Source organism: Acanthochromis polyacanthus, chromosome 22 (assembly GCF_021347895.1).
Source record: "Acanthochromis polyacanthus isolate Apoly-LR-REF ecotype Palm Island chromosome 22, KAUST_Apoly_ChrSc, whole genome shotgun sequence".
NCBI classification, from domain to species: domain Eukaryota; kingdom Metazoa; phylum Chordata; class Actinopteri; family Pomacentridae; genus Acanthochromis; species Acanthochromis polyacanthus.
Genome location: NC_067134.1, coordinates 29971755 through 29997952, shown reverse-complemented (window position 1 = coordinate 29997952; position 26198 = coordinate 29971755). Strand labels below are relative to the sequence as shown.

At 41.4% G+C, this 26198-nt stretch overlaps 2 protein-coding genes across 6 annotated transcripts in view; one reads left to right on the top strand and one right to left on the bottom strand.

Moving 5' to 3' along the window:
• Positions 1 to 3470: 3470 nt before the first annotated feature.
• The window catches only part of LOC127531862 (NACHT, LRR and PYD domains-containing protein 3-like), a 116636-nt gene continuing 93908 nt past the window's right edge, over positions 3471 to 26198 (top strand). Inside the window, exons 1-4 of the mRNA XM_051942096.1 lie at positions 3471 to 3489; positions 4095 to 4167; positions 4328 to 4553; positions 4726 to 6508. Coding sequence (XP_051798056.1) covers positions 4165 to 4167; positions 4328 to 4553; positions 4726 to 6508 — 2012 coding nt within the window. The 5' untranslated portion in view covers positions 3471 to 3489; positions 4095 to 4164. The remainder of the gene's footprint in view (positions 3490 to 4094; positions 4168 to 4327; positions 4554 to 4725; positions 6509 to 26198) is intronic.
• Positions 20895 to 26198, bottom strand: part of LOC127531863 (zinc finger protein 665-like) — a 149680-nt gene continuing 144376 nt past the window's right edge. For 4 of the 5 annotated variants that reach the window (XM_051942102.1, XM_051942104.1, XM_051942101.1 and 1 more), the window contains 3 exons: positions 23835 to 26034; positions 23391 to 23464; positions 20895 to 21850 (listed from right to left, as the gene is read on the bottom strand). In XM_051942102.1, the coding sequence (XP_051798062.1) occupies positions 21676 to 21850; positions 23391 to 23464; positions 23835 to 26034 (2449 nt within the window). In that variant the 3' untranslated portion in view covers positions 20895 to 21675. Of the gene's footprint in view, positions 21851 to 23390; positions 23465 to 23834; positions 26197 to 26198 lie in introns of those variants that run through there. The other variant, XM_051942105.1, reaches the window with a different exon arrangement.

Below are 26198 nucleotides of genomic sequence, written 5' to 3'. Positions count from 1 at the left end.
TTAGTAGCTATTTTATTCTTTAATTTTTAGTTTTACCTGTTATTTTTAACATGTCTATTTTAGATTCCAGTGTTTCCTCAGTGGGGAGCCGTCTGCATCTGGGGCTTTGGCAGGGCCTGGGCCTAATGGCCCTGGAGCTAGCTGGCCTGTTGGGCCTGCTGGGGCCTGCTGCTGCCCCGGGTGCGGGCGGCTCTCATTGATGGTGTTTCCTCTTTCTGGTGCTTCTGCTCTCAGCCAACAGACACTATTATTTCTGTTATAAAAGTCTGTGTGTGTGTGTGTGTGTGTGTGTGTGTGTGTGTGTGTGTGTGTGTGTGTGTGTGTGTGTGTGTGTGTGTGTGTGTGTGTGTGTGTGTGTGTGTGCGCGCGTGGCTGTGTGACTGTCTGTGTGTTCATAGGAAGTATGATGTGGGGGGGAATTTGGGAGGGATGTGGGGCATTGTCTTTTTATTGTTTTTTATTGTTTGTTTTTAACTTGTTAAGCACTTTGTGTTACTTTTTGTATGAAAAGTGCTATAGAAATAAACTTTGATTGATTGCAGCCTCTGAGGTTCCTCCTTCATCACCAACAAACACAAACATGAGGCTCCTGTTTTATCCTCAACACCAAACTGGTGACTGAAATGTGCTGTTTAGTGAGACTCAGTTTGTTGTTTGGACATCCCAAGCTGTAGCCCCCAGTGTTTATGGAGAGCCCCAGATCTGGTTCATGGATCATTTCAGTCATTAAACTCCCCAAAATAAGAGCAGAGCACTGATCCAGCTGTAGCTGATGTTGTGTGTCATGTGTTTGTCTTGTTTTCTTGATCTGCTTCATGTTCCAGACGGAGCTCTTGTTAGAAAACTGCTTGATCTGCTTTAGCTGGCAGGGTGTCTGCTTTTGGATCCTTCAGCCAATCAGTGAGTGAGAGACAATGTCAGGTGTGTTCATGATGTTGCTGTGCTTGTAGAGGTGTGTTTAGTCCCTGCTTTGTGTTTCCAGTAGTTCAGGTGTTTGTCTTGTTGTTGTGGCCGTTGTCTGGGGTTTGGCGACGTCTCTTTGGATTGGAGCAGCTGTCTCCTGTTAGGCTTGGCAACTAGTTTCCTCTGTGAAGTGCTGTTGTTAGATCAGATTGAAATCTGTTTCCTGCTTCATTGCCCTGACAACAGTGATGTCACGGCCCTACTTGTTCCTCAGGTGAGCTCTGCTTTTACCGTCTTCGTGTTGCAGCTTCTTTTCTCTGTCTGAATGTGAGTAAAAGACACTTTAAACTGGTTTTTATCTTTTATATATCTATAGAACATAAACTGATTGAATCATTCGTTGTATTTTAATTGACAAACAACGTTGTTGTGACACAATTAAAACATTAAATACATTTTTTCTCCCTATACCCAAACCTTCAGACATGTTGGGGTGTTTCCAACCAGCAGGAGTTCTCAAACTGATGCTGAAATCAATGTTTTATCAGTAAATATCATTATATTTGTCAGGCAGTTCTAAACATGAGTTGTTCTTATCAGCAGAACTTCAGTTCAACAGTTGTAGGATGGAAATGCTTTGAACATTTGATTTTTGACTTTTTATTGCCCTTTTGTGTCTTAATTTGTCTTGTTTTTAACATTTTGTGTCTTAATTTGTCTCATTTTAATCCATTTTGTGTCTTAATGTCGTTTTATGTCTTAATTCTTTCAATTTCTGTCATGTTCTTTCTTTTTTCTGTAATTTTGACCTCAATTTGTCTATTTTTTTTGTCATTTTTCTGTTTTAATTTGTCTAATTTTTGCCATTTTGTCACCTTTGTGTCATTTTGAGTCTTAATTTGTTGATCCTGAATCAGTGGTATGGGGCTGCACAGCGGAGTAGTGGTTAGCACTTTCGCCTTGCAGCAAGAAGATCCCGGTTCGAATCCCAGGTTGGGCCTGGGATCTTTCTGCATGGAGTTTGCATGTTCTCCCTGTGCATGCGTGGGTTTTCTCCGGGTACTCCGGCTTCCTCCCACAGTCCAAAAAAATATGCTGAGGTTAATTGGTTACTCTAAAATTGCCCGTAGGTGTGAATGTGAGTGTGATTGTTTGTCTGTATATGTAGCCCTGTGACAGACCAGCGACCTGTCCAGGGTGTCCCCTGCCTTCGCTCAAGTCAGCTGGGATTGGCTCCAGCACCCCCCGCGACCCTAATGAGGATAAAGCGGTGTATAGAGGGTGGATGGATGGATGAATCAGTGGTTAGAAATCAGAGTGAAAGTGGGTGGACGGTCAGTTTGTGGCTGCTGAAGGAAGCAGTGTGTTGATCAGAAGCTGCAGTTTGTGACTCTGCTGCTCCTTCAATCAGGTTTGAATTAGACTCAGTCCATTTGTTGGTCTTTACCATGAAAAAGGTTGAATGTTGAAATAATGGGTCACATGAAATGAGTGGGAATCAGCCTGTAAAATGTGCTCTTATTGTGAAAGTCTGCCTGCTGCTTCCTCATAGGTGGAGTCCTGACTGGTTCCAGGAAACAGATCACCTGTCTGAGTGTCCAGGAGTGGACTAGAAACTTTCTTCTTCTTCTTCAGCGCTTTGAATAAAGTGTAAGTTTGCTTTGTTTGCTGCTTTAACTTCAGTAATGTTGCTGTTTGTTTCTGCTCTGTCATGTTTCTACATGTTCACTTCTGATTTCGGCACAAACTGTGGATGACTGCTGTTTAAACATGGATCAATATGATTATTAGCTTATTGATTGACTGCAATCAGTCAATATTTCTATGAGATTATTGATGGACTTGGGTCAGTTTGATGAGCTGCTGATGTTTCTTTGTTGTTTAGTCTTTCTGACTTTGGGTTTGTGGGTGAGTCTCTGCAGCTCCATGACTCCATCTGCTGGATTGATAGTAGAAGTGCAGCAGCTGATCTTCTCCAGGAGGATCTGAGTGGATGAATGATGTTTGTTTCCTGTGCAGGTGAAGGTAGAAAGTGTGTGTGAGCTGCTGTGAGTTGAGCATCATGGATGAGTGTGAGGACAGAGAGGAGGGAGTCCCTCCCTCTCAAAGCTCTCTGTGTGGGGAACAGGAGAACCAGAGCAAAGCTCAGAGGTGAGACCACCATCTCTAACTGTCCAGGACTCTGCTGCATGTCAGAGCTAAGCATAACATCACTGCTGCATCATTATTCACAGGAATCCACCTGGACCTGAATCCAGCTGTGTTTCCTCTAAGAGACAGTCTCCGTGTCGTCTCATTGACTTTAAATATCATCAACCTCCTCCTGCAAAGAAGTAAGCAGTGAAATCAAACTGCTGACTGTTTTGTCAATTGTTCTGTCATTGTTCCAAATATGTGCTGTCAGTAAATCACTCTGAAACTCTGCTACATGATTTTTCCTTCCTGGTGATCTTCCTCTCTATTTACCAGAATCCGTCAGAGTCCAGAGTCCTCTGGACCTGGATCCAGCTGTGTATCCTTCAAGAGTGACCAGTCTAAGGATATTCCTATTAAATTTAAAAGAGAACCAGGTCCTGCTGCAGAGGGGTAAGATGTTCATAACAAGGTTTCAGAGCTGTTAGTTTGATAGCAGACTGGCTCCTCATCAAACAGAACAAATGTTTTGAAGAAGTGATGCTAACAATGTGAACATCATCCACAGAGACTTTAAAAACAGAACCAGGTGGATCACAGCGAGAACTCTGAGTTCACTAAAATATCAAGAAAGAGTTTAACTGGACAAAACTCCAGTTCTGTGATCATATAAGCCTTGATAGTCTGTATGTTAGCCTACAGGGTGAATTCTTCATTGCTGATGGAGACGACTGATGCTGGACGAGGATGGAGAGGACATAAAAATGATTCCTGTTGTCCTCTCTGAGTTTAATCAGTCAGCATCAAGACCTACAGAACAGTTTTCCAGGTTCTCTCAGAAGTTCCAACTTTGAACTCCTATAAACAGTTCTGAAAGCGGTTCTACAGGGACGGTTCCTGGGGTCAGAACAAAGATTGATGATGAGCCAAAATGAAGAGAAAGTTCCTGCAGTGGAAAACAGACTAATGTTGGAATCTCTAATGAACATCATGGACCTTCAGCTGGTGTTTGTCTCTGTGTGATAAAGTGAGAGTAAACTGTTGATGTTGATCCACAGAGTGGAGCAGCAGAACTCAGAGGTTCCCAGAGCTCAGTCTGTCCAGCAGCATCACCTGGACTCCATATTCATGGTGAGTTCATGGACAACAAGTTGTTCTCCATCTGTTGTGTTCAGACGTCTCCATGCTGCTCTTTGTAGACCAGTGGACTGTCAGTATGTCCAACATGGATCTGATGTTTGGCTCCATGATTTCACTCTGATGGACTCATTGACACATTTCTCTGTTCCAGTTGCTGGAGGACAACATGGTGACTTTTGTGAAGAAGGAGCTGAAGAAGATACAGAAGCTTGTGAGTCCAGATTACCCAGAATGCTCAGAGAGTCAGAGGGAGGATGAGGAGGAGTTGGAGGGTGATAATGAAGAGCAGAGGAGCAGCAGAGAGATGTTTGAGCAGATCACAGTGTTGTTCCTGAGAAGGATGAAGCATGAGAAGCTGGCTGACTGTCTGCAGAGCAGTAAGAGGATTTGTGTAAAGACTGAAGCTGCTGATCAACAGAACATTCACTAAAGTATCAGAATAATTAGTCTTTAGGGGGACAAACTGTCACCTTCACTTTATTGCTACTTTGGTGCTTTAATATCCAGGTTACTTCTACTTCACTCTTTCTTTCTTGTATTTTCATTCAGAACTTGCTGCTGGAGTTTGTGGACGTGAACTTAAACGTGGTCTGAAGGAGAAGTTCCAGAGAGTGTTTGAGGGCATCGCTAAAGCAGGACAGCCGACCCTCCTGAATGAGATCTACACAGAGCTGTACATCACAGAGGGAGGGACTGCAGAGGTCAATGATGAACATGAGGTCAGACAGATTGAAGCAGCATCCAGGAAAGCAGACAGAGCAGAAACAATCATTAGAGCAGAAGACATCTTTAAAGGCTCACCTGGAAGAGATGGACCAATCAGAACAGTGATGATAAAGGGAGTGGCTGGCATCGGGAAAACAGTGTTAACACAGAAGTTGACTCTGGACTGGGCTGAAGACAAAAGCAACCAGGACATCCACTTCATGTTTCCATTGACTTTCAGAGAGCTGAATGTGCTGAAAGAGAGAAAATTCAGCTTGATGGAACTTGTTCATCACTTCTTCAGTGAAACCAAAGCAGCAGGAATGTGCAGCTTTGAAGACTTCAAGGTTGTGTTGATCTTTGACGGTCTGGATGAGTGTCGCCTTCCTCTGGACTTCCACCACAATGAGGTCCTGACTGATGTTAGAGAGTCCACCTCAGTGGATGTGCTGCTGACAAACCTGATCAGGGGGAATCTGCTTCCCTCTGCTCACCTCTGGATAACCACACGACCTGCAGCAGCCAATCAGATCCCTCCTGACTGTGTGGACATGGTGACGGAGGTCAGAGGGTTCACGGACCCACAGAAGGAGGAGTACTTCAGGAAGAGATCCAGAGATGAGGAGCAGGCCAGCAGCATCATCTCCCACATGAAGAAGTCACGAAGCCTCCACATCATGTGCCACATCCCAGTGTTCTGCTGGATCACTGCTACAGTTCTGGAGGACCTGCTGAGAAGCAGAGAGGGAGGAGATCTGCCCAGAACCCTGACTGAGATGTTCATCCACCACCTGGTGGTTCAGGCCAAAGTCAAGAAGGTCAAATATGATGGAGGAGCTGAGACAGATCCACACTGGAGTCCAGACAGCAAGAGAATGATTGAGTCTCTGGGAAAACTGGCTTTTAATCAGCTGCAGAGAGGAAACCTGATCTTCTATGAGTCTGACCTGACGGAGTGTGGCATCGATCTAGAAGCAGCGTCAGTGTACTCAGGAGTGTTCACACAGATCTTTAAAGAGGAGAGAGGGCTGTACCAGGACAAGGTGTTCTGCTTCGTTCACTTGAGCGTTCAGGAGTTTCTGGCTGCTCTTCATGTCCATCAGACCTTCATTGACTCTGGAATCAACCTGCTGGAAAAACGACAAACAACCTCCAACAAACCTGATCTGACAGTTTTCTACCAGAGAGCTGTGGACAAGGCCTTACAGAGTCCAAACGGACACCTGGACTTGTTCCTGCGCTTCCTCCTGGGTCTGTCATTGCCGACCAATCAGAATCTCCTACGAGGCCTTCTGACACAGACAGGAAGTAGCTCACAGATCAATCAGAAAACAGCGGAGTACGTCAAGGAGAAGATCAGTGGGGATATGTCTGCAGAGAGATGCATCAATCTGTTCCACTGTCTGAATGAACTGAAGGATGTTTCTCTAGTGGAGGAGATCCAACAGTCCCTGAGATCAGGATGTCTGTCCACAGATGAACTGTCTCCTGCTCAGTGGTCAGCTCTGGGCTTCATCTTACTGTCATCAGAAGAACATCTGGATGTGTTTGACCTGAAGAAATACTCTGCTTCTGAGGAGGCTCTTCTGAGGCTGCTGCCAGTGGTCAAAGCCTCCAAGAAAGTTGTGTAAGTATTTGGAGACTGAAGATCTTTTTTCATTTTGCTGCTGTTTCATCAGTATAATGTGCTTTTTGTCTCTTCAGACTTAGTAACTGTAATCTGTCAGAGAGAAGCTGTGGAGCTCTGTCCTCAGTCCTCAGCTCCCAGTCCTCCAGTGTGACAGAGCTGGACCTGACTCACAACAACCTGCAGGATTCAGGAGTGGAGAGTCTTTCTGCTGGACTGGAGAGTCCACACTGTAAACTGGAAGCTCTCAGGTCAGGACTCACATTTTGAAACTGATGTGATTTCTATCAGTGGATAAACAGCTAACCTGAGTACAATCATTTCTGCTGATGGGATTCATCAAATGAGCTTTTACTGAACTTTTGCAGGACTTTGTCAAGGTTTATTTTTGACATGATTAAATCCCACTAATCATTGTTGAGATTGTTGATTTGCTTGAAACGCATGAAATGTACAGCAAAATGTATCCGAAAGACAAAGAAGAAAAGAGAGAGTGAGAAACATCCAGCCAAGTGTTGTCCATCAGGTTTGTGTTATTTTGTGTGTGCAGGCTGTCAGGCTGTCTGGTCACAGAGGAAGGCTGTGCTTCTCTGGCCTCAGCTCTGAGCATGAAGACCTCAAATCTGAGAGAGCTGGACCTGAGCTACAACCATCCAGGAGACTCAGGAGAGAAGATGCTGAGAGCTAAAGTGGAGGATCCACACTGTAGACTGGAAACTCTCAGGTACAGACAGACAGACACTCTCAGGTACAGACAGACACTCTCAAGAAACTATCATCCTATTGTTCAGGCCAAGCCTGCTCCTTTCCATCGGTAGGTTTCAGGGTGTGTGAGACATCAGAGGAAGTGCTGCAGCGGTAGGAAGGAAGAAGAACAGTGAAGCTGAAGAAGGGCGATGTGTACGGTGCAGCTGCAGTCACAGCGCATGTTCTGGTCCAAACAGAGAAGTAGATCCAAGTGTGTTCTGGAGAAGCTGAGTGTGTGTACAGTGTGCTGCAGAGCTTGAATGAAGTGCCTCGTTCTGCACCGCAGAGTTGGTCCAGACTCTGAATACAATTTGTTGACAACAAAGTGAGACATGCTAAGCTAAGTGAGCTAGAGTTTACCCGAGGCTGTCCAACTACGGTTCAGAAGCCGACGAAACTGGGTTGGTAACACTAGCTTAGCTCAAAGACAGGAAGCAGCGTGAACTGTTAGCCTAGCTTAGCTCAAAGACAGGAAGCAGGGTGAACTGTTAGCCTAGCTCCATGAACAGAGGAAGCATCAATGAGTAAAGCTGAATAATGAGTGTAAACTGAGCTGGAACGTGACGAAAACCGGACAGGACTTTAGAGATGCTGCTTTCAGGTGTCTGTGTCTCCATGTTGGACTGGTCCTTTATCAGTGGAACAGTGTGAGAGCCATGTAACATCCATGTGTGCTGCTGAAAGAGTCTCTGCTGCTCTGACCGTCCTCCTCCTTTCAGAGTGACGCCTGCTGGAGTCCGATGGTTGACACCAGGTCTGAGGAAGTGTAAGTGTGTTTTAATGGATTGATGGAAACAAAGCAGCACATTCAAGCATCTTCAAAGTGTCACATCTCTGAGGTGATCATCAAAGCTTTAATACTGATCACATGATCCATCAATAACTGCAGCTGTGTTGTGTTTGTTCTCTCCATCAGATTCCTGTCAACTCACAGTCGACACAAACACAATAAACAGAAAACTCAAACTGTCTGACAACAACAGGAAGGTGACACGTGTGGAGGAGGATCAGTCGTATCCTGATCATCCAGACAGGTTTGACTGGAAACAGCTGCTGTGTAGAACTGGTCTGACTGGTCGCTGTTACTGGGAGGTTGAGTGGAGAGGAAAGGTTCATATATCAGTGAGTTACAGAGGAATCAGAAGGAAAGGAGACAGTGATGACGGTCGGTTTGGACATAATGATCAGTCCTGGAGTCTGTTCTGCTCTGATCATGGTTACTCTTTCTGGCACAATAACAGTAAAACATCCATCAGGTCCTCCTCCGTCTCTCACAGGGTTTCAGTTTATGTGGACGTTCCTGCTGGAACTCTGTCCTTCTACAGAGTCTCCTCTGACTCTCTGATCCACCTCCAAACCTTCAACACCACATTCACTCAACCTCTCTATCCTGGATTTGGGGTCTACTGGTTCTCATCTGGTTCCTCAGTGTTTGTGTGCCGAGTTTAGTCTCCAGAGTCTCCTCCAGGTAGAGAAACAGTGTGGAACAGATAGTTGAGTCTCTCCATAACTCTGTCCCTCACAAACATGTTTTCACATTCATGGATTAAATGTGTTTCTTTGTCAAATCCTTCTAAATGATTCCTTGTAAACTTGTTCCTCTTCAAAGATGGAAGTTGTGATTCTTCCAGGAGCCAAATGTGGTGTTTGCGTCTTTTTCCAGTCAAATGTTGAGAGTGAAAATCAGGATGTGGTGTTCCTCTGACGCTCACTTGAACTAAAAGCATTTGAGCTGCACAAAGTGTGAAATGAGAGAGGAAGCAGTGAATCGCCAAACTGCTGACAGACTTTCACACATTATTGTAGCGGACACGGCTTGGCTTCTTTGTAATGCTAAGGCAGAAGCCAAACCAGATAACAAATTCTTTATATTAAGGGTGGACCTAAAAGCCACATATCGCTGACATCTTTGACGATGCACAGAACCAGAAACCTTCTTTCCCAGGAAAGAAACTCCATTAAGTGTCAGAGGTGAATTACGGCAGGACCGCTGTGATTTTCTCCCACACCATTGACAATCCTTTGGAGAAAACTGCATCACATTGATTTCTTTTGGAGCAAAGTGTGAATCTCAGACCTCCTGTGGAAGGATGAAGCTTCATACAGGACATTCACACTTTGGAGTAACACTTAAAAGACACAGTGACTCTCATGCAGCTGTGAATGGTCTTGATCAATACATTATTCATGTTCAATCCCCTTTTCTTGGGAATGTCGGCATTCTAGCCTCCTCTGGGAGGGAGGGAGGACATCTCATAAGACAGCCATAAACTGTTGACATAAATCTGAGAAGAGCCTGGTTTGAGACTAAAATTTGTGTCCTGAAACATACATTAACTCAATAACTGTTTTCTGACATCTGTTTTATGTTTTGATGCGTATGAAAATCACAGTAAGGAGTTCCTTTATCATATATCCAAAATCCAAATCTGTAGGTGATATGGGGATGAAGTTAAGGTTTTAATGAAATATTCACATTTCTTGCATGCACTCACAGTACCATTGAGCAACATCGGAGGATGCAACGATGTCAGGACAAAACCCTTAATAACTATTGTATCATCATCAATTAAGAGTGTAAAATGTGAAGTTGGTATCATTCATAACCGTATGCATGAAATGTAACACATATCCTTACAGTCACAAACAGTATATTTTTAATATCTAAAGCATATTTGACATAGTTTGTATGTATAAGGTAACACGTATTTGCTAAAATGCATAATCTCGATTTTTGCTTATGTTCTATTGATGGATCATGGTGAGAGACGGACAGATCGTGTTTGCACGTATAATATCATATGATTTAATTCGGTTTAATAAATGTCGTTTTCCCTCCGTCTGAGAACAAGGAGAGAGTAATCAGATGACCAAAAGTCGTGGGAAAGTCTCTTTCCACGCCCAGAGCTATCTTCCATGATAAAAGGCCAGACAATGCCTCTCTTACTCTCCTCTCCTCCTCTCTTACTTCTTCCCCTCGTCCTGAACGCTTCTTTTACACAGCACTCTGATGCCATATCTCTGTTCTTTTTTAGACACGTGTCGTCTTCTTTAACCTTTTATTTTCTGAAATTTTACTGTATCTCGTTGTTCTTTTCTTTAGCTCCTTTTTTTTTTTAAATTTTGCAACATATTTACACACTGCTCACCTTCATTACAAGCTTATGTGTTTTAATCTGCTTTTCAATAAGAAATAATTGAATTTTTTTTTTCTAAATTTCACCGCATCACAGCTCTCCAGTTTCACCATCTTTTTTATTACTCTGCTAACGCCAACTGAAAACAGAACCACCATTAAACAAGTTCTTTTTCATCAACCCTGGAAGACGAACAGACAGCTGGCCTGAAGATGTCTGCTGGCAGACGCCTGACACTGCACTAAGAGCTCCGACAGCAGAACTCCTTGAGACAGAGCTCTGGGTGCTTTGTGAGGACGTTTCTGGCCTTCTACTATATTCCAGCCAAAGGAGGATCCAAAAGCAGTGCTACACAAAGCAGGAATGAGTTAGCCTCTGTCTGTTCCTGATTTGGGTTGATGTCATTAATAACTTGATGATTTAAACCGAGTCACTCTTAAGCGTATCGATCGTAACCCAAATTACCGATTCAGTGTGATAGATCGCCCGCTAACTATCCTCTTTCACCATCACCCTCTTCCTTGAATCTGATTCCCCACATTCCACATGCATACACACACACATCATATTTCTCACTGTATATAGCTCACCTGTATTGTCTTAGTAGAATAGTTAAAGTTTTTCATTGAGACCAATTCACGGTCTCGTGCATTTCTTTGTGTGGGAACTGAAGTCAGTTTAATCAGAATTCTAGACTTTCAGATATCAGACTGATCAACTTCATTTTAATCAGCGTCTCCTTGAGATTTTATTTAAATTAATGATTTCCTCAGACAAACTGAGGACAGTGCCCCTTTATTAATGAGTGCAAACATAACTGCTTCAGTGATTATGCTACATTATTGTCCAGTGAAAATCAGCTTTTTGTGCAGCCACACTTGATCCTGATTTGAGTCTTTAAGTCCTGTTCTCGTGATGAAATGAGAACTTCCTTCATCTTGTGTGTGATGGAGAAGAATAAAGGGCTGTGGCTAAAAATCCTGACTCTGAGTTCTTCATTACAAACACACATTATATCAGCTGATTATTATTCATGTGCTTTATTCCACTCAACATGGAACAGGTCACACCATGAAAACTGAAGTGCTAATATCTCAGTTTCACATGATCCTATCACACCCAAACTTTATATACTGAACAAGATTCTGGGTATGAAGACATCCACACTCACAAATTTGGAAATCGTCAGAGTGCCACCTACTGGCAACAGGACATTCAGGCATTACATTTGCAAACAACAAAAATAGACAAAAGGACAAAAAAACAAGATAAACAAGGCAAATTATTTCAAAATGAGACACAAAATGACAAATGAACAAATTATTATTTGACTTTGTGATCAAAAAAACTTGTCGTTATTATTTTATTATTATCAGTTTATTTAAAAAGGGACCATGTATAATATTAAACATAAATGTTTCCATTTGATGCATTGTACCAGAGTTAGCTTACAGCTCATTTTCATCTGCAGTCCCTTAGCAGGTCCCAATAAAACATCACAACATTACAATGTTATAAAAAAGTACATGACACAGTGAAACAAAAATATTCCACACACACACACAAACACACACACACACACACACACACACACACACACACACACACACACACACACACACACACACACACACACACACACACACTCTTAAAAGCACAGACACTCACACAAAAATGCCAATTAAAAGAACATTGCTAGACTGAAATACATGACAGCGAATCAAAACATTATACACACACACACACACACACACACACACTCTTAAAAACCCACATGTACACACAGTCACACATAAATGACAATTAAAAATACATTAATGGTTGCAGTTCTGAGTGCTCTTAAGCAGGTTTTTCAGGGTTTTTTTTTTAAAAAAAAACTGCTGATAGAACTCCTTGAGCATCCAGGAGGAGGACAAGTTCCATCCTATTCTATAGACTTTCATTTATGTGAAGTTTATTATTTAGTTGTATTTAGTTTGTGTTTTAATCTGTAATATTTCCTGTTTATTAGAGATGTTCTTTCTTTTTTTTAATTAATATCTTGCCTTATTTTGCTTAGTTTTATTTTAAATTATATTTTAATTACCTGGTTCTTTGGTGTGATAATTCTCTAATTCTTTAATTTTCTAACTTTTTTACGTTTTAACAAAACTGATTATTTTCCCAAATTACTTCTTTCCGTTGTTATATTTTACATGCCAATGTAGGTAATCATTTAATTTAATTTATTGTCAGTTTAGTATTTATTCTATTTGACAGATCCTACTTCTCCCCTGTAACTTGCACAGTTATCTATGTTTACATCTTTGAACTGTCAGAGCACTTTGTGAACGGTGTTCTTAAGGCTACTATATAGATAAATCTTTATTTTTATCATTACTACTTTAAAGCATAGGGACAATTCTTGATAGGTGCCAGATACTGATTGCAATTTCTTAATAAGGGTTTACAGTTTGGAACTCCAACTGAACACTGATTAATTTTTACAGTATTTTTCTACGGTGTGCGTCCCCAGCTAGGGCTGCACCACCACTATTATATTCAAAGGATGTTCAGTATGCAACCTTCTATAATTGGCTTAAACCAATGGTAGTAACATTAGATACTTCATAGCCATTCATCATAGAGTTTGACTGATTGGCTTTTCAGTAGTTTACATGAATTGATCTAGGCTAGAAGATGTTTTTGTTAACCTCATTCTGTCATTTACTAGTATTCAGTAAATTCAGTCATGTTTATGGGAAAGTCATGGAGAAGCAGTCTGCTGCATCTCCCTCCATCCTTTAATCTAACCTGTTCCAGTTTACCTGCTTTATAGTCTGCTAGAGGAAAGATTATTGAGGTAAACATGGCAGAATACACGGAGTTAGGCATATGTTGATACATCCACAGATTACGTTATTATTAAGTTCTTATTACTCCTGATGTGTGTCTGTCCAGACTCTGCCACAAAACGCATTATTTTACTTATGTTTAGCTGAATAGGTGGTTTTCTTCTTCAGTTGACATATAAACTCCTAAAAGGAAACAGTTTAAAATTAGTTGCATAATTACCACACACAGGATCATTGTCCAACTGATGTGATGTGAAACGCCATAAATCTGGAATTTGAAAGTGGGTAAAGATCGGTAATCTCAACCTTTTGCCTAGAAACTTTGTGTAGCTCAAGGAATGAAACCCTGGACACTTTAACCAGATCAAGGTCCAGGATCTTCCAGACCGTTACCTTCAGAATCATAACCAGGGTGAACAATATAACAATCTTTAGCCTTGCACCTGTTGTTTAAACAGTAGAAGGAAATCTATCGATCCGTTCTTCATAGGGTGATAACCAGAGTCTGAGTCCACAGAGTCAATTTCTCCTTTCTCGTCTCTCTGTAGGTTATCAGTGTTTGTAAGAGAGGAGCAGTCCGAACAGTCTATTGTCTTTTTGTTTTGCTCCAGACTTCGTGTATCAGTGCATGTGTACGATGCTGGGGCTGCACCGGTGAGTGTGTCAGGTTTCAGAGGATCAGGGCAAAGAGCATAGCAAACCGAGGGGGTGAGAGCCCTTCTTCTGTAGGAGAAGCTCCAGGTGCATCTCTCGTCTCTCCGCCGTGCAGGAAGTGGCTGTGAACCATCAGGAGTAGGATCAGCATCCAAGCCCCTCCTTGTCGACCGTTGCCAGCCAGCATCGTGTTGAGTGGACCCACTCTGCTCGGCCCTCGACCTCCACAGCCGTTCCGATCACCAACATCACCTTATATGGATCCTCCTAAGAGAAAAAGATTCTTTCCAAAGACTCGATTAGTACACAATCACTACACTACACTTGTTAAGATGGCGCTGTGCGAGCAGCAGCTGGTTACGGGAGCTCTCAACCCTTTTTTCTTACTTTTCGTTTTTTCTATTGTAAATAGACACTTTTTCCTATTTTTCCTTAAAGTGGGTGAAGCTTTGTGCAATCGTGCATATAGGAAACCCACTTTTATCACACTTTTATTCGGTGTTGTGCTGTTTTTTGCACTTTTTCGACTTGCTTCAGGTGAGCCCTCTGGACACAGCGGCGGCCGCTCTGAGGAACAAAGACGCTACACACGTGAGATCCTTCTCGGCCTCCGCAGCTCATCCTTTCTCTACCCCATGTCCCCGCGGAGATACGGAGGAAAAGAAGAGGCTGCAGAGGAGGACGGCGAAAGCGCAGGACTTATTTTCCCTCTATCATCATGGGGAACGTCCTCTCCATCACCAACAAGGTAGAGGAGCTGGCCACGCTGACGCGGCTGAAGGAGCATCGTGAGTGTAGCCTCATGTGTTTCACGGAGACGTGGCTGAATGGACATACACCGGACTCTGTGGTTTCCCTGAACGGATTTACACTCGCGCGCGCGGACCGGAACGCGGTGGGAAGCGGCAAAAAGTCTGGGGGAGGACTGGCTGTGTACGTGAATGAGCGGTGGTGTAACCCAGCAAACGTGCATGTGAAGGAACAGCTGTGCACGCGGGACTTGGAGATGCTTACGGTGGCGCTGCGGAAGCAAACAAACACCAAAACAACAACAGAAATCACATATTTAAGCAATTAATTATAAAGATCAAAATTCAAATCTAGATTCAGCTGAAAGGAAAAACACGACAGAAAACCCAATTCCCCTCTTGAGTCATCTGTTCCTCACTGTGTGGTGAGGTCAGGGATCCTGTGTTTATTTATCTAGTTTCTTTTATTAATACCAACTGATTTAGTTTAAAACACCAATAACACAGTTTAGGACCGGAAGTTACCCTCAAAGTTGTTGTCAGTTCTGTTATCTGTTCAAACCCACAAAATTTACCAAAGAAATATAGCAAATCTTTACATCTGATGAAGTAAATCAGATTAATCTTTTACAAATCAATTAAACTGTCAAAAGTGTTTGATCAGAATTCCCTCTAAATATCTCACAGTTCAACAATGTTGTTTTTGAAATAAAACCCATTATACTGCAGCTATAATGAACTTTATTGTTCTACAACCAGGTTAGAACCAAAAGTGTGTGCCTCTCATTTTACTAAATCCAGTTGTTTAGGCAATAAAATTGCTTTAAATCAAATTATTGATCCTTTGGTTATGTTTTTTTAGTGGCTTTCCACTTGATGTTAAAATTTCTTTGTATTTCCATATTTGAGCCACATCATAAGCTGCTCCTAAAGCAGAGCAGGAGAATGTGTAAATGGTGGAGAGCTTGTCCTTGGAGATAATGCAGGTTCTGAAAAGAGTAAACGGTTTGGCTGCCTGTACAGAGCTACTGGGGAGGGAGAATACCCACTTCCACTATTTACTAGTCACTGACTACAGCATAACCTGCATGACATGTGACATCAGAGGGTCTGCTGGCCCTGATTAGTAATCTGCCACCCAGCGGTGGTATGACAAGCGTCTCCACACCAGCACACCTCCAGCAAACCCCTCTCTCTCTCTCTCTCTCTCTCTCTCTGACGTACAGCTGAAATGTTGCATGTTGTCCGGTAATCCCAGGGCTGGAGCTGAAACCAGAGCAGTCTTTAAATCCACAAGGCCTTCTGCATGCTTTCTGTCCATTCCACTACAGGGGAACCTCCTGCAGAGTGGCCGCTCTCATCACAGAGTCCACAGCAGCACAAACACAGATCCAGTGACCACAATAACTTGATGTTATTCAGCAGTATCAGTCTTTTAGGAGAAAACATCCACTGTCCTTCAGACCAGACATGACCCAGATAGGTGACCTTCAGACTGCAGTACTGTAGTTTAAACAGTGAGGTAGTGTGACCTCTTTCAGCCACTTTCTTCAACAGCAGAACAGAGTTCATGTGACAGGCAGAGGAAAGAGAAGAAGGGTAGTGCTGCCACCAGCCAGGTGCAAATTCACTGAATCACAGCTCATGGCCACAGCACACACCACAGGACTCCTAACAAAGCCGTGTAGAGCCTGGCCCCCAACAACTGACGCCCTTTGATTGAAATGAAAACAGATACTGACTATCTGGATGCAGAGAAAAATGCACAGTTCAGGTCAACTAATGGAGCTCATTTTTAAAAACTTGGGGCAAAGAGGCAAAAATAGAATTAGTGTCCGGTAAACAAATCTTGAACAAAGCTCCATTCATATGAATGATTATGTTTAGGAATTGGAAAAATGTGAGTCTTGCATGGATTGTTTTCTCTCCACGAACACTCCTTGATCCAACAGGAACTAAATGAAGCCCTCTATGCCTGCAATTGCCCTTTAAGTTAAATTACACTTAATCTTAGGAACTACAGCATTAAGTTTAATTCTTAGATTGAACTTGAACAACATGAGCTAAAACAGTTGTCACACATCCCACATGATTCTTTTGTTTAGCCCTAAGTTCACTGGGGACCTCAGGTAAATTTGAAGGGTCCATACAGAATAGGAAAGGGTGCTTCCTGTAAAACAGACATTCTTTTAGGAAGAGTGATAGTCTCAGGAGGTTTGAAGAAAGACAGCTCATCTCCCAAGGTTTTTGTGGCAGCAATCAGCAAAGTCGGAGATTGCATTTGGGAAGAGTGAAAACTGAAGGTTAGTGACTAGAGAGCTGCAGGTACACATCAGGGGTCTGAACATGGAGCACTAATGGATGGATGGATTTGCTAAAACTGCAGAGGATGGTGATCTTTGTGATGTTGATGGATCTAGTAACTGGCTTTGAAACAGCCATCTGTGTTAAATGTCAGAAAAAGGAAGCTGTCAGATATGTGAATTCATTTTCAGTTCAGAGGAGCTTTTATGGTACGGACTTGTGTCCAAATATTTTAACAGTAACGGCAAATCAAACAGTAATATATCATTAAAACTGATGTATGCACTGAATATCATTCTTTGTCGCTTTGGCTGTGGCAAGTTGATGCTTCTTTAATTGTCATTTTCCTTCATTCCCCTGAATGCTTTACATTCTAGCAGAGAGCGTATTTCTGTCTCATTCTCACCTGTTGAACAGGGACCACATTCTGTTGCTATGATCATGATTTATGGTTTTTAAAATGCCATACAACGTCAGGCAACACTCTAATCCACTTCGGCTTTTGATTTCCTCTTTCCAGTGTTCCAAATAAGTTTCCTAATATTGAATTTTAATTTGGTTTTCCCGGATTAGTGTTTGGAATGCAGTGAGGCTGGTTACTGTGTATGTGAGAGGAGTTAGTTAATCCCAGCACCAGCTGACATGGAGACTCTTTCTGGACTCAGTTCTTGGCTTTGGAATGAGAGTGTTCGGTGTTTAAAGACCAATTATCTGCCTAATTCTTCTCTACATATAATGTGTGTGTTCCTGTGTTTGTGTAAAATGCAGCTTTAAAGATTCTGTTGGATGTTTGTCCCATTGGGTGAAACTACACTCTAAAAAAAGTTTATCCTCAAAAACAATAATAATAAAAATAAGGCAGCAGTTAGCATCAGCCTCCCTGAGTTCATCCAGTGAAATTATATTCCATGGTGAAGCTGTATTGAATCAGGAGGTTTAATCTTTCCTGTACTATCAACAATTACTGAATATCTGACAACATAAAGGAACTGGAATTGCTGATTGGACTAAAAAAACGTTATGAAGTCAAATTAATTGATTACCACAACTTGAATTTTGCTTTAATCCAATCAATGCAAAAATTTCATTTTAAACTACACAAAATATTAAGTTGGTGTTGCTCATTAGTGTTGTGTTGGGAGTTACTCCGTGATTCACACTTTTAATGATCCTACCGTATGGTACCATTATTTTTGGTAAACTGTCATTTGGTCTGAGGAAAATGTTTTAAAACTCTGATGTTATTTTTTTCATATTTACTGCAAGTTCTGACTGTTTTTGGCTTTGAACTATCTCATGTGTAGACTTGCTGTCTGAGTCAGAAATGCAAAAAAAAATATCGCAGTTAGAAAGAATTTTAATACGTTTTGGAGAAATCTGCTAAAAATCTGTTCAGTTTGAATTTAGGGAGAACTCATTTTAAAACGGCATGAATATTACAGACTCACTGACATTAGTTATACTTTTCCATACAATGCAAAATATGTTCAAAATGCAGCATTTTATTAAAGTTGTAGCCTTGTCATGTAAGTCTGCCATTCTTTCATTGACATGCTACACTCTACTTCCCCTTTTTTCTTAACATAATCACTTTTCCCTGTTTGTAAAATCTATGCAGGTTGTTAGAAATGCTAGCAGACTAGAAAGTGTCAGTAGTTAGATTATAGCTAAAACATAATGAGCTGAATGTTTCACTCAGATAGTTCTTTTTATGTTTTCATTTTTGATTTCCATAGTTTAGAGTGGAATGTGTTGAAACCATCTAAATTTGGATTCAGAACTGTTTCCAGGCCTCACTTTTAATTTTTTTCTGCTTGTTGTTTTTTTTGTTGCAAGAGAGTACAAAAAAAACCATATAAACTCACAACTGATTATTTTTGTTTAAAAATAGTACAAGAAGGAATGCAGAAAATCTGTGTAGTTTTTAAAAAAAAAAAAAAAAGGACTTGGTTATAAGATTATATTTTGTAAACTGAAACAGATTCTGCTGCCCTAAACAGTGCACCAAAATCTAGTTTAGATTTTGGTTTTATATTTCCAGAATTGGATGTAATTATTTTAGAATCATATGTTTGTATTTAGGGGCTGCACAGTGCAGTAGTGGTTAGCACTTTCGCCTTGCAGCAGGAAGATCTCTGGTTCAAATCCCGGGGTGGGCCTGGGATCTTTCTGCATGGAGTTTGCATGTTCTCCCTGTGCATGCGTGGGTTTTCTCCGGGTACTCCGGCTTCCTCCCACAGTCCAAAAACATGCTGAGGTTAATTGGTTACTCTAAATTGCCCGTAGGAGTGAATGTGAGTGTGATTGTTTGTCTGTATATGTAGCCCTGTGACAGACTGGCGACCTGTCCAGGGTGTCCCCTGTCTTTGAACAAGTCAGCTGGGATAGGCTCCAGCACCCCCCATGACCCTAGTGAGGATAAAGCGGTGTATAGAGAATGGATGGATGGATGTATATGATGGCAGTTTTGAGTTTCCACTGACTCTTAATCTTATTTTATGGAATCGTTGAAGTGTGCATCTTTGCCACAAAAACCATCATGTATTTACCTTTCATGAATTTATTATAAATCTTATGAATATGAAAAAATGTGCTGGGTGAAAAATCTACTCAAACTGGTGTATGAATGTGTGTGAATGTTGGTGGTGGTTGGAGGGGCCGGAGGCGCGGATTGGCAGCCACGCTTCCATCAGTCTGCCCCAGGGCAGCTGTGGCTACAAATGTAGCTTACCACCACCAGAGTGACAATGTGTGAATGACGATGGATTCATTGCAGGTGCTTAGAGTATGCCTGAAAAGAAAACCGCGATATAGATCTAATTCTAAATCTAAATATTTCATCTGCTACTTCTTTAAGACTGGTCACAGTTTTATCATTTCACTGCTTCCTCTCTCATTTTCACACATTTTTCCATTAACAACCCTAAGGATGCAAACTGATCAAAATAAACCACAAAATGAGCAAATGTTAGCTTGTCAGTGTTGTGAAAACTTCAGTCTAACATGTCAGTGTGTAGTTTGATATCTGGAGCTGAGTTGCAGCTCGTTGTCTGGACTTCTGTCTTACCTGAATGTTTCCTATCTGGCTGAGGAGGCTTCATTTTTCTGTCACAGTCTTTGCTCACAATGTCTTCACAAGTTTCACACTTGAAATCTTCACCACAACTCTCCAATATCTCCAAGGGTTGTGTGTTAAACTGACTTTCTCAAGTGTTTCAGTGTTTTTCTTCAGAATATGGAATGTGGTAATGTTGTGTCTCTCGGTATTATCCACCTTCTACCAGACTAGAGCACGAAAGAGACAGAGACGGATTTACTGCTGCGGCCATTCGAGCCATTTATTTTCACACACTCCAGTATATCGGTGCGCCCTCTAGTGACTCTTAGAAATAATAATGACGCCTCACAGCAGGCAGAGATTAGTTCTGTAACCCACAATACATAACAGGTAACAGTTGTTAGTTCTTCTCTCTGACATCACAATGGACTTTTAAAAAATGCATTTACTGTCTTAGTACTTGTTCTCTGTGCAATGACAGTAAAGTTGGATCTAATCTAATCTATAAAATGACCAAAATGAGACAAAAATGGACAAAATTTTTCAGTGGTGAGAAAAAGACCCAAACAGAGTCTACTGAACGGTCCAACAATGTTATGGGACAGTTCAAATGGGACACAAAATGACCAAAATGGAACATAAAACATTCGACCAAGATAGAAAAACACCATAAAATTACAAAATGGACATAAAAAAAAGACCAAAAGTGGTCAAAATGGGACTAAAATTAAGCAAAAATGACAAAAATGACCAAAACCAGGCACAAAAATTAGCAACAAAATGACAAAAATGAGACACAAAATGTACAAAATGAAAAAAGCAATGTGAAACTGGTGTAAAATGACTAAAATGAGAGATAAAATGAGCAAAACAGACCAAAAACAGATCAAAATAACCAAAAAAAAAATGAAAAGATGCAACATTTTTAAAAACGGACCAAAAGATGGAAACTGATCAAAATTAAACACATTCTGACACAAAATGACCAAAATGATCCAGAAATCTTCTCTTCCAGTCATGAAACTGTCCACATTTATTCTATTCAACATTCTGAGGGTTTTTACAGAGAACTTTGTTTTGTTTACTGTCTGTGGACCTGGAAGGAGCAGCTTCATATCTGGAAAAAAGATTCACAATCAACGCTTTGTTCAACAGAAGAGATCATCTTAGTTCAAAGTGGCATCAAATCCATGTCATGTTTGGGTCGTATGTTGGCCTTTAACTTTGAGCAGGTGTGTCATTATTTACAGTGTTTATGGTAGAATGTGGCCGTTTTAATGGCAGATCACATGGAAGTAACATGAGCAACCAGCTGTGGGTGCTGGGTCGCACACATCACCCAATTCCTGGAGCAGAAAACACAGAGCTACATGCAAAGACAATGTGATTTGAACCAAAACATTGATTCTTGTGTTTTAACAATATAATTATGATTAATCATCAGAGAATCACTGAACCAGCTCTGCATCTAACGGGTTCCTGCAGCCCAGAGGGATCTGAGGAATGATTAAGCTGGAAATTGGCCCTGCTGCTCACTGCCTCCATCCAGACGTCTATCCCTCTACCACTGATAATTCATTTAACTGAATAACCACTTTGAATGGTTTAATTAATTTACCAGTCACGTCTGTTAACGACAGCTTTCCTCTTAATGGATTTTACAACTAAGACACTCAACAAGAAATTAGACCTGAATTCTGTGAAGCCGGATCTCAAGGACTTTAAGTTTGTGGAGGACTTCATGAACTTTTACTGAACCCTGCATGGACAAATCTTCTTGGCAGGGGTTCAGTCTGTGTCCAGTGTGCATACGCTGGTGTCGTTGTAGGGTTCCTTGTTGGTTGGACGTTGGTCCAGACCTGGCACGTGCAAGGGGGGGCTGGGGGGGCTGAAGCACCTGCCCCTTTTGCACCTCATGCCCAAAGTGCCCTTTTTTTAAGTGTGTGTGTGTGTGTGTGTGTGTGTGTGTGTGTGTGTGTGTGTGTGTGTGTGTGTGTGTGTGTGTGTGTGTGTGTGAAAATCTGTGTGGTCCAAAATAATAAATAACTCAAACAAACAAAAAAATAATTCAGGTCTACCCTCAGTTGGTCACATGATCCAGGTAGACGACAGTCACGGCCCTGACATGCCCTGACGTGCCCCGAAGCTCACCGTTAGCGCTGCTAATTTAGAAACGAAAGACCCGAAGGAGGACAACCAATGGTCTGGTGCTGCTAATCTTGAAAGGGAAGACTCAAGGAAGGACAACTGATGGTCCGGTGAGTATGTTTTGCAGCGGTACTCGTTTGTGCACGGTGTTTTCTTGCAAGATGACTGACGAAGTAAAGTGAGCATCCTGTGTGAGTGTCTGACTCTCACACACCTCTCATCAGTTATAGTTAGTTAAACATCGCTAGTTAACCACACAGCGTGCTGAGAGGATAAAGTGTGCCAGACTTCTTTTTGTTTCTGTATGTTTTTGTCATGGGCAAAGTGCATCAGAGAGAAGTATTATTTTACTGTCAGTGAGCTGCAGTGTGTTTCCTGTGTTTCTCGAGGCAATGAGGCAGAGGTTATGTTATTTCACTGAAACTATGTACATGTATATTCACTTAATTTTGGACTGGAAATTATTGTATTGCAATATAAATACAACAACAGTAACAATTAGAATTAGAAGAATTTGAATTGTGATTTTCTCAACCTCTCATTTCAACATATCAGTATTTGTTTAGAACATTTGTATCTGAATGTCTGTGTCTGTGTGTGTGTGTATACATATATATATACACACACACAAAATTAATATATAGGATATCCATAAATATAAAATATATAGCTTTTATAACCTTGCTCTCTTGCGCAAAGTGGATAGTCAAATTCAATAAAAGCACAAATCAGTTTAAATACATGATTTCTGTATCATTAAATACTTTTTTATGCTTTATTATTAGCACTATGAATAATAAAGGGCAGATTATGAATCAACCCCATGGAGTAAATCTGTGGTTATACAGTGTATGTCTTGAAAAGGTATGAAATGTCACTGCGTGTGTGTGTGTGTGTGTGTGTGTGTATATCAGATTGTGGTTTATCAATCATATTTCAATTTGCAGAGATGCCTCGTAAGGAGGAGGTCGAAAGAAAAACAAAAGGAGCTGCGTGAGGCTGCGAAAGGCAGTGGATCACTCACCAGCTGGATCACAAAGAGCACAAAAGGTAAGAATGACACAGGTGTGTCGTATGTTGTGATTTTATGTTTCATTCTTTCAGAATATCTGCTGCAACAATTCACCCAGGTATATTGTAGGTATGTTTCTGTATGGTGTTTATGGCGTTTCAAATTCGTGCTCCATGTGCCCCCCTTTGAACTCTGAGCACCTGCCCCTCCAAAGGTCTCTGCACGGCCCTGGTCCAGACTGGTCAAAGCAGCACTGTTCACCATTGGAAGAGTGCTGACAAGTCTGAGAGTTTTGTCCATCTGTTCCGTTCTGCTTGGAAAACAAACACACAAAAACAGAGAACGTCAGTGTTTCCTGCAGCATTGAAGAACTGATGCCTTGCCTGAGAGAGAGAGAGAGAGCACCCCAAATGACATCTGAAGACACTTTTACCTGTTGGAATTTAACATTCAGTTTTCTGATTACGTCAGAAGCCCTAATCTAACATATATCCCCAGATTAACCTGGCCCAGAATGTGTCAAAACGAATACAGGTTAGACTGAACGATAGCTGATAATGTGTTAACAGAATTCAACTGACAACAGTTTTTCAAAACAGTTTTGAAACAATTTTGCAGCAATAGCCAAAATTATCCAATACATAATTGTGTGTACACTGTGACTGAGACCAGTCTTTACATACCTCACTGTGACACTGATTGAATGCTTTCTTTCTGGTGTGGATCTGCTGGTGTTGTTTCAGGGAACCCAAAGTTGTAAAAGTCTTCTGACACTCGTCACATCTGTATGGTCTCTCCCCAGTGTGGACACGTTGGTGAATTTTGAGATGTGCAGTGTAGCTGTAGCGTTTCCCACACTGGTGACAAATGTATGGTTTGACCCCAGTGTGGGTCACTTCATGAGCTTTTAACTGTGAGTACAATAGAAATGGTTTGCCACAGTAATCACATGCGTACACATCATGTCCAGTGTGGATGCGTTCGTGACGTTTTAATCTCTGTTGGGAGCTGAAAGTTTTTTCACAGGAGTCACAGTGGTACCGCTTTCTACCAGAATGGGGGCATTGATGGATAAACAACTGTTCATGTTGAGTAAAGGTTTTCACACACTGATCACAGTTGAATGGTTTAACTCCACTGTGAATGAGTTGATGGCTTTTTAAGTGACCCTTCTGAGTAAAAGCTTTTCCACACTGATCACAGTTGAATGATTTCACTCCACTGTGAATGAGTTGATGATTTGCTAGATTACTCTTGTGAGTAAAAGCCTTTCCACACTGATCACAGTTGAATGATTTCACTCCACTGTGCATGAGTTGATGACTTGTTAGATGACTCTTGTAAGTAAAAGCCTTTCCACACTGATCACAGTTGAATGGTTTAACTCCACTGTGAATGAGTTGATGGCTTGTTAGATTACTCTTCTGATTAAAAGTCTTTCCACATTGATCACAGTTGAAAGGTTTAACTCCACTGTGAATGAGTTGATGGCTTTTTAAGTGACCCTTCTGAGTAAAAGCTTTTCCACACTGATCACAGTTGAATGATTTCACTCCACTGTGAATGAGTTGATGATTTGCTAGACTACTCTTGTGAGTAAAAGCCTTTCCACACTGATCACAGTTGAATGATTTCACTCCACTGTGCATGAGTTGATGACTTGTTAGATGACTCTTGTGAGTAAAAGCCTTTCCACATTGATCACAGTTGAATGGTTTAACTCCACTGTGAATGAGTTGATGTTTTGCTAGATCACACTTCTGAGTAAAAGCCTTTCCACATTGATCACAGCTGAATGGTTTAACTCCACTGTGAATGAGTTGATGACTTGCTAGAGTACTCTTCAGAGTAAAAGCCTTTCCACACTGATCACATCTGAATGGTTTAACTCCACTGTGCATGAGTTGATGACTTGCGAGAGTACTCTTCAGAGTAAAAGCCTTTCCACACTGATCACAGTTGAATGGTTTAACTCCACTGTGAATGAGTTGATGATTTGCTAGAGTACTCTTCTGAGTAAAAGCCTTTCCACATTGATCACAGCTGAATGGTTTCACTCCACTGTGAATGAGTTGATGTCTTTTTAAGTGTCCCTTCAGAGTAAAAGCTTTTCCACACTGATGACAGCTGAATGGTTTCACTCCACTGTGAATGAGTTGATGTTTTTTTAAGTGTCCCTTCAGAGTAAAAGCTTTTCCACACTGATCACAGCTGAATGGTTTAACTCCACTGTGCATGAGTTGATGACTTGTTAGATGACTCTTGTGGGTAAAAGCCTTTCCACACTGATCACAGTTGAATGGTTTAACTCCACTGTGAATGAGTTGATGTTTTGCTAGGTCACTCTTCTGAGTAAAAGCCTTTCCACATTGATCACAGCTGAATGGCTTCACTCCACTGTGAATGAGTTGATGTCTTTTTAAGTAATCCTTCTCAGTAAAAGCCTTTCCACACTGATCACAGCTGAATGGTTTCACTCCACTGTGAATGAGTTGATGTCTTTTTAGGTGTCCCTTCAGAGTAAAAGCTTTTCCACACTGATCACAGCTGAATGGTTTAACTCCACTGTGCATGAGTTGATGACTTGTTAGATGACTCTTGTGGGTAAAAGCCTTTCCACACTGATCACAGCTGAATGGTTTAACTCCACTGTGAATGAGTTGATGGCTTTTTAAGTGACCCTTCTGAGTAAAAGCTTTTCCACACTGATCACAGCTGAATGGTTTCACTCCACTGTGAATGAGTTGATGATTTGCTAGATTACTCTTGTGAGTAAAAGCCTTTCCACACTGATCACAGTTGAATGATTTCACTCCACTGTGCATGAGTTGATGACTTGTTAGATGACTCTTGTGAGTAAAAGCCTTTCCACATTGATCACAGCTGAATGGTTTAACTCCACTGTGAATGAGTTGATGACTTGCTAGAGTACTCTTCAGAGTAAAAGCCTTTCCACACTGATCACAGTTGAATGGTTTAACTCCACTGTGAATGAGTTGATGGCTTTTTAAGTGTCCCTTCAGAGTAAAAGCTTTTCCACACTGATC